General features: G+C 39.3%; 1 protein-coding gene across 1 annotated transcript in view; it reads left to right on the top strand.

Annotated features, from left to right (window-relative positions):
* Nucleotides 1-520: 520 nt before the first annotated feature.
* COG2 (component of oligomeric golgi complex 2) overlaps nucleotides 521-16,463 on the top strand; it is a gene marked incomplete at its 5' end in the record, with an annotated part of 28,708 nt that continues 12,765 nt past the window's right edge. Inside the window, 9 exons of the mRNA XM_008945855.1 lie at nucleotides 521-682; nucleotides 1,453-1,518; nucleotides 2,472-2,552; nucleotides 3,178-3,281; nucleotides 4,583-4,691; nucleotides 5,761-5,940; nucleotides 9,963-10,087; nucleotides 11,355-11,481; nucleotides 15,251-15,390. Of these exons, the coding sequence (XP_008944103.1) occupies nucleotides 521-682; nucleotides 1,453-1,518; nucleotides 2,472-2,552; nucleotides 3,178-3,281; nucleotides 4,583-4,691; nucleotides 5,761-5,940; nucleotides 9,963-10,087; nucleotides 11,355-11,481; nucleotides 15,251-15,390 (1,094 nt within the window). The remainder of the gene's footprint in view (nucleotides 683-1,452; nucleotides 1,519-2,471; nucleotides 2,553-3,177; nucleotides 3,282-4,582; nucleotides 4,692-5,760; nucleotides 5,941-9,962; nucleotides 10,088-11,354; nucleotides 11,482-15,250; nucleotides 15,391-16,463) is intronic.

Genomic DNA, 16,463 nt, shown 5'->3' with positions numbered 1-16,463 from the left:
CGAGGCCGGCCGAGGACAGAGCCCGCGGGTTTGCCACCGGGTGACCCGGTGCCCGTGGCCCGGCCCGGGCTCTGCAGCTCACCGCCCATGGCAGGCCCGGGTCCTGCTTCCTCCTCATCATGCTCTGCCTGCTTGGAAGCCCAGCGGCAGATAAGCTGATAACTAGCGTTCAGGCCTCGTTGCTCGGAAAGCTTAAAGTTCTCAATGCTGGATTCCGACTGTTGGTTGGTTGGTTGTTTTTTTTGTAAGTGTACACGTGGAATATACAACCCTGTGTTTTGGAGAGCTAGTCTTTTAGGTACACTGACCCACAACGCTGTGTGCTTTTGAGATTAAAGATCAAGACTTTAGAACACTGGAAATGACTTCGACTCTGTTAAGCAGGCTTTTTTGCCCCCCCGAGCTTTAGTTTGGTCAGCTCACTGGCATATGGAATAGTTTATTTTGAGAGTGGGGACGTGTGTGTTCCTGGCTTTAGGATTTTACTTACGTCCTTCTCACTTTCCCGTTTCATTTTCAGCCGGACTTTGATGTTGATCACTTTGTATCAGACTGCAGGAAACGTGTGCAGCTGGAAGAGCTCAGAGAGGATCTGGAACTCTATTACAAACTCCTTAAAACTGCTATGGTAGAACTCATAAATAAGGACTATGCAGATTTTGTTAATCTCTCAACAAATCTAGTAAGTGTTACCGAGTTGTACTGTGTAGTTCAGACTTAATATATTTAAGTGGATTTTTTATTTTTCATATGACGAGTATGTGGCTTTTATTTTGGCATTGTTAGATTTAAGGCTTCTTGAAGTGACTCATTACACTGAGACAAACTGAAAGCTTATCTATTCTACAGAATTTCTGTTGGCATGTAATAAGGTTTTAGGTATATGCTTTTTGTCTTGAAAAAACAATTTGGTAGGAATTTAGACTTGAGTTTTTTCAGACTGCCAGTACTTGTAAAATTCAATGAAAAATAAATCATTAAAATAGAATGTGAATGATACAAATAAGGTCCTTCTGAAGGATTCTTTTAAGAATCCTTAAACTTACGGTACAGTCACTATATCTTGAAAAACCCTCTGACCTCCTTGATTGAAAATTGTAATCATTTTCATATTGAAATGTCTTGTCTGCTGTGTCTCCTGCTCCTTCACTGGAGTTCATCCAGGTTCCAGTTATACATGTTCAAAGACTTGAGTTTTAACATTTTTAAGGGGAAAAAAAATTTCCATAGGTTGAGATTTTCTTTAATTTTGGTGTTGTGTGACAAGCAGTCCAGCATCTTTATACCTGGACTTGAGATAATGTCTTTTTGCATTGCATTTAAAACTGGAAACTATAAAAGAAGGTGTCTTTTGTCAGTTTTCTTTTAGTATGTGAAATGATGGACTTTGTCAGTAATTCACATACGAACTTATAAAAAAATTCTTAAATGCTTTTATGGTGATTTCTTTAGGTTGGCATGGACAAGGCTCTTAATCAGCTTTCAGTACCCTTGGGACAGTTAAGGGAAGAAGTTATGGTATGCTCAAAACAATCATTATACACAGCTTGGTAAACTTCAGCTCTCTTTCATATAATGCATAGAACATCTTTTTACTCATGTTACTAATTACTATAATAAGCTTCTCGTTGACTAATGATGACTTAGAGTGGTAGTAGGAGAGGCACTGTGTTTTCAAGCAGTTGTGGTAGCAGTGAATTTATATTTTTCTATAGTGCCTTTCAACCAAGAGATAAAGACTTCTTAAACATGATAAATTAATGGAGTTTTGCAAGACAAGTCTGTGGTGAAAAATGGAAACTGTTTTAATGTTTAAGTAACTTAAAGATGGTAGTAACTCACCCAGATGGAACACAGTTCCATTAAGGGCTTTTTTTTTTCTGCAGTCCTGTGGTTTAATCATAAAAGATCACCCCTTTGAAGGTGTGTCTTATTCTTTCTCTTCCACAGTGACTTGGTATTTAGCAAAGGGCAGTTTTTTTATCATCTTGGCAGCCCCTTCAAAGTGATATTTGCTGCATAAATGTGCCTTCAAAATATCCCAGCTTTGATAGCTAAAACACAAATAGGTTTAATTAGCAGAGAAAAATATTTATTATGTGAATAATGCTGCATAAATCCAATGTAGGACTTAAGTTTCAAGGCATAAAATCATATTGTTTTTATTTTATCATTTGTTTATTTATGTGTTTCTGGATGAAAGGTGGTTTGTTTTCTGTAAGGCACTAAAAGACCACTTCTGGTTGAAATTATGATACTTGTGGTGGCAGTTCTTAAGGAGCAGGTTATATTTTCAGCTATTAGTCTTATTTCTGTCTTTTTCAGTTAGAGGGCATTGATGTACTGTAGCTTTTATTAGCCCTATATTCTTATTAATCTGTTCTCTGTTTTACGGTTAGATTTTTGAGTTAAGAGTTTTTTAAAGCCTTAAGTGGGCAGCCAGCTTTACAAACTGACTTTCTTTCTCACAGAGTCTTAAGTCGTGTGTCAGTGAAGGAATTCAAGCAGTAGATGACCGGTTAAGTAAACAAGAAGATATTAGAAGAAAAAAGGTACGACAGATAAATTATTACCATGAAAAGCTCCTCCTTAGGATGATTTTGGTTTTCCGATGAACCCAGAGAAAATGAAATGTTAAAAGTTCTAGGCTGCCTAGAGGCACACTGTGCAGGATTTTGTACTTATAATTATTGTCATTTTGGTTGACAGACTTAATTTTTTAAAGTGTTGGCTTGATCATAAATCTTCATTTTGCTTTTTTTGCCAAAAACATACATGTTTGATTTGGTTGTCTTTATGTAATTATAGTTACTCTTGTTTCTCCTTGGAGTAGCATATAAACTTGCTTATTAGGAATGTAGTTAAAATACAGCAGTTTAATTTTTGTGAGAGGACCCACAGTAACATTATCTTTGTGCTTAACTTGGAAAGAAATCAGGGATAAGAACAGCTTTTCTATGTCCATGACAAATATCTATTTTTGTGGTTTTATGGACTTATGTGAGCAAGACTTCAACCGAGGCGCAACTCAAATATTAAGACGGAGAGAGAAAACTTACACCAGCAAAACAAAACAAACAAACAAACAAACAAAAACAACGAAGAAAGCCTCAAAAATCTCTTCAGGGTTATTAGGTAATGTAAACTGGGATGTGAAAAACGTTACTTTAATTACAGGTGTGTGTCCTGAGACTTATTCATGTTATTCAGTCTGTTGAGAAAATTGAGAAGATTCTACATTCCCAAGGCACTAAAGAGTTGTCCTCATTAGAGGGAAACAGGTAAAAAATGTCATGTTCGGTTTTGTTTCTAATGGATGGGGCTAACGTAATTTCATGGTATTGTTGTAGATGAACTTACAACCATTAGGATATGTCTTTAGAAACATAACTCATGTAATAGGCAACTGTTATTGTAGTAATTCCTCAGTTTTAGTTTTCTACAGACTGGTCACTCACAGAACATGTAACTTGGCGTCCAAAGTTCTGAATTACTTTTAGTACTTTCAGTAAATGTGCTTTTTGAATTTTGCATGCAATAGCATGGGTTTTTTTCTTGAAAGTCACTAGTTGTGTCATGTCTGAGATACTCTGCACAGGACAGTTTATTCCAATATAGTTTGGAAGTAAAGTGGGAAGTAGCTTCTCTTTTCCCTACTTATGTATAACTGAAAGGTCTGCTGCAAAAACAGTCTTAAGGCAGGCAAGCCACGTGTAATGCTTCTGGTACAAGGAAGGTTTGTGACAAATTCCACTCAGACTCCCACGTTCTGGTTTTTAACAACTTAACTGAAAACGGCCTCTCCCTCTGCTTTTGCTGAGGGATGGAAGATGACTTTCAGCCAGTTTTGGAACTGAGGTACCAGCCACATGCCTGAAGTAGTTGACTGGGATGCAGGTGCAACTTAAGCTGGAGGCAAAAGACAGTTTTGTGATCCATTTTGAACATGAGACTTTCTCCGCAGTTTAGTGTGTGGGATCACGCGGTACTGAGTGAGGGGAGGTAGACAGAAGAATAAGTTGATGCTGGAGGGACAAAGCATATGCAGCTGTTTTCAGTCAGGGTGAGTCACTTTGCAGAATTATGTTTGGAAGCAAGATTGTACTCAAGTGGCTGAAAATCTGGCTAATTGTTGGAACTGTGTGGACCTGAGAAGAGTAGGACTGTTTCTCTAGAGATGACCATCATTAGTTTTGCCACATGACAGAAAGGGGAAATAATAAATCTAGATGGTGTATAGCATTCATTGCAGTTTCAGAGCTCTGTAAGACTGACTTTTCATGTGACATAAACAGCACTGTAACAGAGAAAACAGGGCTTCATACTGCTGAGGCAAGGTCTTATGTTCCCCTCAGCTTCTGCTTCATCCACTGCATATCTTAGTAGCTCCAAAACAACTCTAATCACGTAGTCTGTTCTGGATTATTGTTGCATGGTCGCAGTAGCTGTAGGGGTATCTATCAGAATTCAAATACTTAGATAATATCCTCCCCCAGTTTTGGTGGTTTAATCTATCTGCTTCAGTGAAAAGACTTGAAAGGAGTTAACTGTGTACTTTAATTTTGTATCACCTGTCTTCCAGCCCACTTTTAACTGGACAGGTTTTAGAGAGAATTGCCACAGAATTTAATCAACTACAATTTCATGCAGTGCAAAGCAAAGGAATGCCCCTTTTGGACAAAGTGAGACCAGTAAGTATTGCATGATAGCAAACTTACCACTTGTAGTATCGAGAAAAAAACAATGTAATTGGCAGAAAAATACCTTTTTCCACAGTTTTATTGAATTAGTTTATGAGGGGGAAGTGGTTTTCAAGAGGTCATTTTTACCAGTTAACCAGAATTATTTCTTCTTCTGAGGGTTTGTTTTATTTCCTAACTTATTTAGGATAAATTACTTAGCATGATAATAGAAAATAAAATAGACATTTTTGTCAGCCTAATGTATCTTGCAGTTTGTCTGCTGATTGAGACCTAATTGTGGAGATTTATGTTGATGTTGTTAACTGCACTGTACAGACTAGAAAATAAATGGGGAAGAAAATGGTGCTTAAAGGTAATTCAACTGTGATTAAATGAACATGTATTGCTGCACTTGCTTCAAATGCAGAGTTGTAAGGGACTGTCTTGGGCCAGGAGTGTACATTACTTGCAGTATTGCCATCTGCAGGTAAGGTAGCAATCAGTTGGATCTAGTTGAAGAGATGTAGCAGGAGATCAGGGAAAATGGTTATGAAAAGAGAGACTATATGTTGACTGAGATAGTTGTTAGCAGAAGCCAGAAGGAATCTAATGACCTTTTTTTGCCAGTGTCACTCAATGTCTTTGGTTTGCACTAATTTGACAAGCAGTGCTGGGAACATGCTATTGTTTTAGTTTTTGACAGGGAGGGATAAATGCCACAGTTGTTATCCCTGGTGACTTATTGTCAAACTTAAGTGTATTATCATATAGTGGTTCAGTTGAACAAGGAACAATTATTGGCCTATTTCTTCAGGGTGAAGAGAACCTTGAATAAGTTACTGCATACAACATAGAGAGGAAATAATTGCATTTTAATGTTACTATAATTAATACTGTGTTAAATAGCATCAAGAAACCCATTTAGCTTGTGTTAATGTTCATTTAATGCTGAAAAGCTGTCAAAACTTTTGCACCTTTCAAATTAAAATGGAAAGCTGCATTCCATGTCGGATTTGCTTCAGTGATGGCAAGGCTTGGATTTTGGGTTTTGATTGCTCTGTTTTGTTTCTCTTCATAGCGTATAGCTGGAATAACAGCAATGTTGCAGCAGTCTCTGGAAGGGCTACTCTTGGAAGGCCTTCAAACTTCAAACATTGACATAATACGTCACTGTCTTCGCACTTACGCAACGATTGACAAAACACGAGATGCAGAGGCATTAGTTGGTCAAGTGCTTGTGAAACCTTATATAGAAGAGGTAAGATAAAATCAAGAATCCTAAGAAAATGAACTGATTTGCAAACATGCTTATTTTTCCTGTCAACCTTCAGCGTTCATTAGCAGCTTCAAGATGTCTTTGTGGAGAGAGCAGGAGAACTGAGCCCTGACACAATGTCAGTTTGTTCATTGTTGCTATTTTAGAAAAAGAGGTGGAGGAATTCTCTATTTGCCTGTCACACTTTCAGATGGGATTCTTTTTCTTATCTATATTTTTATTGGGACAAGGAATCCAAAAAGCACAAACCAAGCATACAACTGGAGTAAAATCTGTTTTAGACCAGGGTGCATCTGTGGGAAATGGATCAGATCTGGGGTTTGCATTTCTCCATGTGGCCCAGTAGCAGGCAAATGCAGCAAAAATAGTTCTTAGTGCAATGTCCTTTTCTTCCCATTGTATGAAGAAGCAGTTTCTGCCCTTCCCAGCTGTACCAGGACATTAGCAAGAGTGGGAGCAAATGTTTGTTTGGGGAGGGTTTGCTGTTGTCTAGCGGGAAAAATGTGTCAGATGTCTGGTTGCTCAAAACAGTTTTTGGTATGCCATCAGTTTACAATACCAAGGTGGACCAATCACAAAGTACTGGTTCAATTTTCTGAAATTAGGGGACTTTCTGCTAAATCTCTTGACTGTGCAACTTCTTCCTCACCTTCTTGTAGCACTCTTTATTCTTATTGCTTCTTCTGACCTGAACAGTTGATGACTAGTCTGTGCTACTTTTTTTTGTTGTGGTGGTTGATGATAGTGAATTCCTCTAAACAGGACAGCATCCTGCCCTTCCACAATAGTGTAACAGTCAACAAGTCAGTCAGTTGTGCTCAGTGTTTCTTGTATGGCAGCACACCTGCAGTTGCCACTAAAAATATTTTTAAGAGCCTGCAATTATGTTATGGTAACTGTGGTTTCAAGCATCAAGTAAAAACCTAAAAATTCACTTGAAGATATTTGATAGCATGCTGTGTTTGAAATGACTTGATAAACACATTTGTTACGTTTTTAATGCTGAAGTGACATTGCTACAATAACAATATTTCTTTTGACACTTTTCATCAGTGTGTTAGGATTTATGTCCAGGTCTGGTAACAATTCCATATCAATGCAGAGGATATTTGCTCCTACAGAGATGTCAGTCAGTGCCCTTTTACAATGTAATTGCCAGTGCTAGCTGATGGCCCTCTTGCAAGAAGTTTGTGTGGCTTTCACGAGATTGTCAGGATATTTCATAAATGCATTATTTCACTGTCCTTAAAGAAATTAAACTGGGCCAGTGTGGGTCTATAAAGTTGTTCTAAAACCAGTGTTATTAATTTTCCTGCTTCTTTGGAGAGGAAAATCTGTAAAGTACAAGAGCTGCCTTGGCAATTGCAGATGTGCGCTAGCTTGAATTTGAGCCTGTCAACAGAAGGCAGAATAGATCCCCTCATCATTCCCACTGTCATACATAGCACATTTCAGTGGCTTTGAGTCCCAAGTGATGCTGTCAATGGTTCCATGTCCCAGTGGAGGGCAGTGACGAGTGGAGTCCCTCAGGGATCAGTGCTGGGACCAGTCCTGTTTAACATCTCTGTTGGGGACATGGCCAGTGGCACTGAGTGCACCCTCAGCAAGTTTGCTGACGACACCGAGCTGTGTGGTACAGCTGGCACGCTGGAGGGAAGGGAGGCCATCCAGAGGGACCTGGACAGGCTGGAGGGGTGGGCACAAGCCAACCTCATGAGGTTCAACAAGGCCAAGTGCAGGGTCCTGCATCTGGGTGGAGGCAATCCCAGGCACCAATACAGGCTGGGCAGGGACTGGCTGCAGAGCAGCCCTGAGGAGAGGGGCTTGGGGGTGCTGGTGGACGAGAAGCTCAACATGAACGAGCAGTGTGCACTTGCAGCCCAGGGTCTGGTTGGCTTTCTGGGCTGCATCAAGAGAAGTGTGGCCAGCAGGTCGAGGGAGGTGATTCTCCCCCTCTACTCTGCTCTGGTGAGACCCCACCTGGAGTCCTGCATCCAGTTCTGGAGCCCCCATTACAAGAGGGATGTGGACCTGCTGGAGCGTGTCCAGAGAAGGGCCACGAGAATGATCCGAGGGCTGGAGCAGCTCTCCTATGAGGACAGACTGAGCGAGTTGGGGCTGTTCAGTCTGGAGAAGAGAAGGCTCCGAGGTGACCTTATTGTGGCCTTCCAGTCTCTTAGGGGGGCCTACAGAAAAGCTGGGGAGGGACTTTTTAGGCTATCGGGTAACGACAGGACTAGGGGGCATGGGGCAAAGCTGGAAGTGGGCAGATTCAGGCTGGACGTGAGGAAGAAGTTCTTCACCATGAGAGTGGTGAGACCCTGGAATGGGTTGCCCAGGGAGGTGGTTGAGGCCCCATCCCTGGGGGTCTTTAAGGCCAGGCTGGATGAGGCTCTAGACAGCCTGATCTAGTGGGAGGTGTCCCTGCACATGGCAGAGGGGTTGGAACTGGGTGATCCTTGTGGTCCCTTCCAACCCTGACAGATTCTGATCTGTTTTAGCAGAGTACTTGGTGTTGGCTTGTTGGTTGGACTTGATGATCTTAAAGGTCTCTTCCAACCTAAAGGATTCTCTGATTCTATGCTGTTGATGTATCTTTCCCTTTGCTGTCAAGATTTTCTTTTACTGTCATTAGTATTTAAATTGAGATGGTTAGTAACATCCTCTGTGCTCACTAAACCATGAGATGCATGTTACGATGGGAGGTACTCTCTTCTGCTTTCAGGACATTTAAAGCAGTTCATTCACTACTGATATTTTACAAAAAATGAGACTGCGTATAGTATAGAGCCAACGTTTCTGTTAAGACCTTTAAAAGCAATGTAAACATTGTTTCTGCAGTATGGAATATGTTTCTGTAGACAATAATACAGTTGCTTTTTCTTGCACTGATGTGCCTTTCTGAGCATAAATACAAAAGTGACCCTAGGGTATTTGATTCATTTTTTCATTTAATGGCCATTTGCCATGGTGTTCCCAATGAAGGCAAGTGAAGAGTTAATCTGTATAACTTTTGCTGAAGGAACTGTTCTCCATGAAGACAGGGAAAAAAAAATTGCCTTTCTTTTCACTCAGACATCTTCGGCAGCCAAGAAATAGAACTGTTGCCTTTCTCTTCCCTGTGAAAGAATACTGTGTCTGATAACACCTGACCTGCATGTCTTTGTCAGTATGTTTCTTTTCTGCTGTTGGGAAGGAAACACTCTAAAATTATCCTGGTTTTACTTTGTATGCTTGCAGATTTATAAAGCAAAGCCAGCTCCTGGCTTTTGGATGGGAGAGGGAGTCAAATGGTGGTGACCTCTCACTTTAGGGAAAAGCTACAGTGTGGAGAAGCATCTTCCCCTCTGATTCCCCACTTCTCCACCATTCCACTTGTTTATGTAGCAAGAGGCTACATAAACTACATGTTCAGGCAGGTGGAAGAATACTGAGAAATAGAAGCTGCTGTTCTGTATTGTCCAACTATAGTCTGCCTGCTCTTTATATCAGAGGTTATCCATTTTCACTGAACATGAGGTGCTGTCCAGACAAGCTGCTTTGCTAGCTGAGTCAAAGGCTTAGCATTGTCTCAGAAAGCACTTGGCTATTGGCTTACCTGCACTTGGGATTGGACCAATGTTCTCTGAATTTAGAAGGAATTCTTGGCTTTATTCTGAGGTTTGATTAGTTTTTGCCATCTGTTTAATTTCATCTGTTTAACTTCAGAATGCTTCAGGTAACAGTGGTGTGTGCAGTGGGTGGGGGGCCAGACGTTGGCTAACATTTAAACGCAAGGATCTCATCCCCATTCTTGGGAGCAGTCTTGCCAGTTAGAATGCTGCATTAAAGAAAATAATTTAAGCTGGCAAGTGGTACTTGGAAACTATAATAAAAAAAATTATACTGACTGTCCCAATATTTGGGTTATACTGTTAGGAGTTTTGAGTGAGTGGACTGTGAGCCTGGCATGACAGCGTTGTGTATTCCCTTTTCTGACCCGTGGCACTGAACTCTTGTGGCAGGTGATTGTGGAGCAGTACGTTCAGTCCCATCCCAACGGTCTGCAGGCCATGTACAGCAGACTGCTGGAGTTCGTTCCCCACCATTGCCGCCTCCTGCGTGAAGTCACAGGGGGAGCCATTTCAAGGTAAAGATCTCGGGGTTATTTTTTGGTTGCACTAAAGTTACAGCAGGTTTCATATACTTTTGAAATGCTTTGCCCAATTAGTTTCCATGAGCATGCCATGCCTGGCCTTTCCTGGAGGTTCATAGTCAAGTTTGATTTCTCTCTCAGGTCTGTGTTTTTCAAAGTAAAACAGCGAACAAAATTCCTTGGTGCTGTGGCCCCAATCTTCAGAGGGGGGAAAGAGAATCCTGTATTTCAGTAGTAGAATTGGGTACTGCTGGTAATACAGTGTGTCAGATTCCTTGTTTTTTTTGAATCCGTGAAATATGGTTGTACACTTCATCCAAGGAAATGGGCATAATTTACATTAAATGTAAGTTCAAAAGTTAGCAGGTTGTTAGGAGCACTTTCCTGATGAAAAGTGGGGATGGTCCCAGGAGGTTTGACCAATTTATTGCATGTGCTGAACTACAGGTTCAATTGATTTGTGCTTCTACTCTTTTCTCCAAAAGTGCTTGTTTCCTTATGCATTTAAATTGCCTGTTTTGAAGTTTAAATAATTCAGGTCTACTGAATTTTATCCATTTATTCATCTGATTGCAGGCTGGTTAATATAGTAGACTGCTGTAATTAGCAGAACTATGGATGTAGACCCTAGAGACTGCAGAAGTACTTCTCTAATTAGTCATCTGTTGCTGAGCTTTTCATGACTCTTAAGTTCTACCAACATTTCTATTCTTTTAATGCGTCAGCAAGTCTTAATCTTTCTTCTTTAAATACAGAATGTTTCTTTGTACTGTCGTATTGAACTACGGTACAGAATTAAATGCTTTATCTCTTCTGCTCTCAATTTTCATAATCAAGGTAGCTTTTAATCCTTTGCTTCGAAGCACAGTATTCTGTGTAAACACAACTTGGAACAATTAGGAAAAAATTCTGCTTCTTGCCTTTGCAGTTAGTCACTTTACTCCTACTTGGTACCCATTTGTATTTTGATAACTCCTATCAGTTGAAAGGTACTCATTTTCCAAACTAGACTTGCAAAATATAACACTGATAAAATTTTTAAAAACTGAGAATTCTAAAAAATGGCTTGCATTTGAGGAGGCTGTGGGATCAGATAAAAAACCTCAAAGTAAGAAAAGCTTAAAGGAATCAACATACCTATGTAAAAAAAACTTAGTTACATTTTGTCTATTGTAGTTCATGTCTCTTTAGTTATTCGTACCTCCAAATAGAAGCTTGGTGGTAAAAATATAACCATGGAATAATTGCAATTTTATTTCAGTGAAAAAGCAGATATTGTTCCTGGATATGATTTCTTAGTGAATTCAGTGTGGCCAGAAATAGTACATGGTTTAGAAGAGAAGTTGCCATCGCTGTTTAATCCTGGAAACCCAGATGTCTTTCATGAGGTAATTAATTTTAATTTTTTTCCATTTGTGATTCCTGTGACACAGAAGAATTGAATGACTCACGTTCTCTACCTTTTTTTCCTTGCTGCTTTTGTATAAATTCATGTTTCTGCATGGCTCAGGAGATGAGGTTATCTCAAATCACTTGATGTAATTTTCATAAGAATTAATTCCTCCCTCGTGTTTGTCAGGAGAGCTCATACAGATGTTATTGGAAGCCTGCTAGTCATGTGAATTTGGCTTTATTTGTTTCAGGAGTAGATGTTCTTAGCTTATAGTGTTTGCCCAGGACTAGGACTTCTGAAGTATAGCAAGGGCTGTCATGTTAGTTAAATACTTGGGTTACAACTTGTTCTATACTATGGGAAGGTTAAAAAAAAAAAAAAAATTCTTTCACTTGCTTGTTTTAGCTTTTGTTCTCTTCAGTACTGCAGATTACTTGTGTTTCTAATCACAACGCAAGCTAAAAGAAATAAAAATACTTGGAGGCAGTGTGATAAGCTTTACAACATAAAAGAAGTATTTTCTCTATCACAACAAATGAAGCAAACTTAGATTATAAAATGAAACTACTTGTCACCCTTGTGTTTTTGTCATTGGCAATGCTACTCTGCCTCTAGTAGATCATCTTTTACTGATGTTGAAACTGATTTCTTGGTCTAGTATGAAGATTTGCTCTGGAAGTAGTTTGTTAGGATGTCACAAGTAGAAAAATATGAGCTTTCTGTTTTTCTTCATGTCCTTTGTGTATTTAACCATGATTGATGAAATATTTGTAGTTTTGCTTTTCCTTGCAGCTTGACTTGCTATTAGTGTGAATGCTTGTATTTTCAAGATAAAGGTGGCAGGCAGTGATAAATTGTCTGAAGGAAGGTGTAGTAGGCAGATCAGGACAGATGACTTAGGGAAATGTTAGATTGCTGGTGCAGGTTCATAAGGCAAATGATTCTTCTTGTGTTTATGCAAAACTGCTTTTACTAAATACTTATATTTTTCTTGGAATTTAAGATTTCTTTCATACGGGCACATTGAATAATTGAAAGCAGGCAGGTATGACAGTGAATGTTTGCAGGGCTGGCTCTGAGGAAGAAGCAAATGAAGTGCATGTTGAAGAAAGTTGTAGTAATGCCATGCAAATGGCACTATATAGAGTGTTCCCCCTCAAGTTTCCAGTAAAGTTTCAGTCAATCTTCAAGCTTTTAGTCAGTGCCCTCCCTGCACACTGCCAGTTGTGAGCCATGCTGGAATTTTGTCATCTGTGCTGCTTGATATACACAAGAATGTCTTTTATCTTCAGAAGGGCTGGGTTTGTTGTTTTAAATGAATGATTTTTAAAAAGCTGTTCATCTTCTATTAAGCTGATATTGACCAACAGCAACAGTGTGTTTATTTACAAACAAACAAACAAACATACATCCAAACGCAAAACCCCCATAAAAACCCAACAGTCCCCCATGACTGACTTTCAAGTAAAACATGTAGTAAGTCTAAAGTACTTTCCAGGGTGCTTTTGACTACTTCAGTGACTCAGAATCTAAATCATTAAACTATTTTATCTAGAAAGCAATAAGAAGTTGAAATGCCAAGTGTAAAAGATGCTGTCTATCTAAAGACTAATAGCTCTGAAGGGGGCTGGGGGGAGCGTTAAAGTTGTTGCTACACTGCTGATAGTTTTTTAGTGATGCAACACAGATTTTGGGCAGTAATCTTCTATCTCTGTTTTCTAGATTGATAGAAATGCAGAAAATTCTTTTTCTTCAGGCTTGTTTGCATCTGTATAGGTATACAGGTTTAATGCTGAGAAGTTTGAATATGCAGTATTATCTGTTAGGAAGATTTTAGAAATAGAGGAGAGGAATGGATAAATATATATATATTTTTAATCCTGTAAAAATCACACTGGCAGTGTTAAGCATGTATGTTAAAATAACTATTTACTTGTGCAGAGTTTTTAATTGTTTCAGGTTGTCATGCCCTTATAACTCTACAAATCTGACTCAGAAATAAGTATCTGAAAAAAAAAATTCTTTTTTTCAAACATTCCTTTGAGATTAAGTTTACATTCCTCTGTGTAAAAATTACCCCATTTCCTTTCCCACTTTAGCTTCTCTTAAATAGCTTCTTGTAGTCATCAGTCTGATCCTAGAAGCTGAAATGAGAACCAATCTTGCAGCTGGTTCCCTCTCTTGGATATAATGTTATCAAGAACTAGATCAAGGTCTCTTGAGTTGTCTTCTGTTTTGAAAGGGATAGGTCTTTCCAGAGTGTTTGGTTTGTGTCTCTGACTAATACTTAAGGTAGTGACACATGAGCAGATTGTTTGCCTTTTTACAGTGCTGGGTTTATCTAAGAAAGGAGGTCTGAAAGAGCAGTAATCTGTCATTCATTATGGAATTAACTCCCATACCTTTTACAGTTCCATTGTGCTATAAATACAGCCACTCTGGGAGAAAAGTAGTCACCTGAAAGCTTTTGTGTGCAATTGCCAGAATGCTATCTTGACAAACTGGAACCGCCATGTCACAAGAAGAACATGCTGTAATTATACCTTGAACAGAAAGTTGTGAACTTGTTGAGATACGCCACAGGAAGGCATGTCAGTGCACAGAGCAGAACCTGTAAGCAGCAGCTCAGGGGCTTCTCCTGACACCACTTCAGTGCTTTGTGAGGGGCAAAATGACATTGCTGGCATGGTGCCCTGGACGGTGGTCAAAGCCTTGCTGCTACAGCCCTGCTGCTGATCTTACTGCAGTGAAGTCAGAAACACTGAGAGATCGAGTCAGGCTTATCTGATTGCTCATCAAGCCACTGCTGACTTATATACAGTAGGTATTATGGCTGTTTTCTGTTTATTTTTTATATGGAAGAAACTCACCTGTAAGCCAAACCGTTTCAAAGGCTGATTTTAACTGTAGCTGTATTTGGATTTTAAATTGATTTACAAACCTTTGTGTTTCGTTAGCAAGGTCTGGTTTGTGTGTAATAGCATTTTTATGCACCGTTTTGCTTCTGGGTTTTGCTCAAGTGTTTGGCTTTCTGCTTAGTGTATGATTTAATGTATTATTTCATTATTTTCAGGGTATTAGTAAGGTACTGTTGAGAGTAAGCTCCCAGTGCATTTGAGCGTTAATGTAACTTCTCTTTGCTTACAACTGGCTTAGTATTATTTATAAACATTTTATTAGCAGTTAGCTTGTCTGAAATTGTTTAAGGTTCTTCTGCAAATATCTGGTATTTGCAAAACATTTTTAGGGAAACAATTCTAGACAATCCTGCAATACAAGTCCTCTATAACAGAAAAAAAAAAAATCCCTTTCTTTCATTGTTTTGTTTGGTTATATGTACGTCTGGGTTTTGTTCCTGATTATTTCTGCTTCTTGTATACCTTTATCTCCTGCAGCTGACTCTGTTCTTAGCACTGTACATCACTGTTGTTCCACTCCAATGATTCTGCTCAAAAATACTGATCAGTTCTGCTTGTTCAGAGTACTTGGACAATTTTATGCTCTTTAGAAGTGTACTGCACTAGCTTTCATATCATAGAAGAACACCTTTCTGTCACAGACTAACACCTACTAGGTAATTTAATTTGGTTTCACTGCAGTCTATGAGTTTAGCCTTGTTTGATATGGCTCTGTGGGCAATGTCAGCTCCTTCTGAACATCAGGGTTAACTGTAGCATGATATAAGCATTCCACAGAACGAGTGGTGGCCTTCCTTGTTGGCTGGGCCCCCGTGGGTGATGAGAGTGCTCGCTCTCTTTCTGCAGAAGTACACTACCAGTATGGATTTCGTGCGCAAGTTTGAACGACAGTGTGGCTCCCAAGCCAGCGTGAAACGGTTGAGATCTCACCCCTCCTACCACAGCTTTAACAACAAATGGAATTTGCCTGTATATTTTCAAATCAGGTTAGTATGCATTTTTTTGTTCACTCTTTCAAAAGCAGAGTTCAGTCACAAGATGATTTGGCTTGGGGTCAGATCTCTTTGTTCAAAGTTCTACTCATCAACAAATCACAGTAAAAATCAAGTAACCATTAATCTTTCAGCAATTTAGCAAAATGACAGCCAGTTACTCTTCAAATGTACTGTGGTTTTTTTACACTGAATTTGAGATGGTACTCCTAAGACTTTCAAAAACAGATCTAGGTAAGTCTTGAAATCTTGTTTCAAATTATTTTTTTTTTCCATTACTCCTGGAATGAAACTTTACATTGAAGAATGCTGCTTCCAATCCAGAGGGCATGTTTCTGACATCCTATTTGTCTGACAGGATGTGCTCTGTAAAGTGCTGGGTCTTTTAGCACTGCCTTCCCAAAGGTTGCCCTCCTCTTCCCTTTTCCTGAGGAACTGAGTAATGAGTTTTAACTTCCTTTTCCAGCAGGCCTGGTGGACCTGTAGTATTACCTTTTACAGATCTTGCAGCTATGAGAGAGGAGAAAGACGCAAGAAAACCCAATTTTAATTCTAGTAATGCTAGAATTTTAATGATCAAAATAGGGTGTAAAACCGTATTTTCAGAAAGTATAGTCTACACATCTGATTTTAGGGCTGGATAGCAAGCCTCCAGGCCAGAAGGAGAACTATTGATGAAGTCTATGACCTAAGTGTCCTGTGTGTGATCTCTCTGGGTGCAAAGTTTTCTGAGCATTACTTTTTTTAAGGAAAAAACAAACAAAAAAGGCTAGAATTTCCTAAAGAGAGGGGGGAGAAACTGGTGTGTATTTTTAACATGGATCACTTCAGTCGCCTTTCTTAATTTATAACTGACAATAACAATAAAACCATAGCCATATTTATACACTTTGTTTAATCCAGGATAACGCTACATTGCTGCTAATAATTTTATCTAGGAATGTTTAGAGAGCTGGAGCTAATATAAATGACAGGAGCATGGAGCTGCAAGCATGGTCTTAGTTCACTGCTTTTGTAAAATGGTAGCCCCAGCTCTGACATCCTGATTTGTTTTTTGCTTCAGCATC

The sequence above is a fragment of the Merops nubicus genome, unplaced genomic scaffold (genome assembly GCF_000691845.1).
Source record: "Merops nubicus isolate BGI_N331 unplaced genomic scaffold, ASM69184v1 scaffold11248, whole genome shotgun sequence".
Classification (NCBI taxonomy): domain Eukaryota; kingdom Metazoa; phylum Chordata; class Aves; order Coraciiformes; family Meropidae; genus Merops; species Merops nubicus.
Note: the sequence above shows the minus strand (reverse complement) of the source record. Positions and strands in the feature narration are given on the sequence as shown.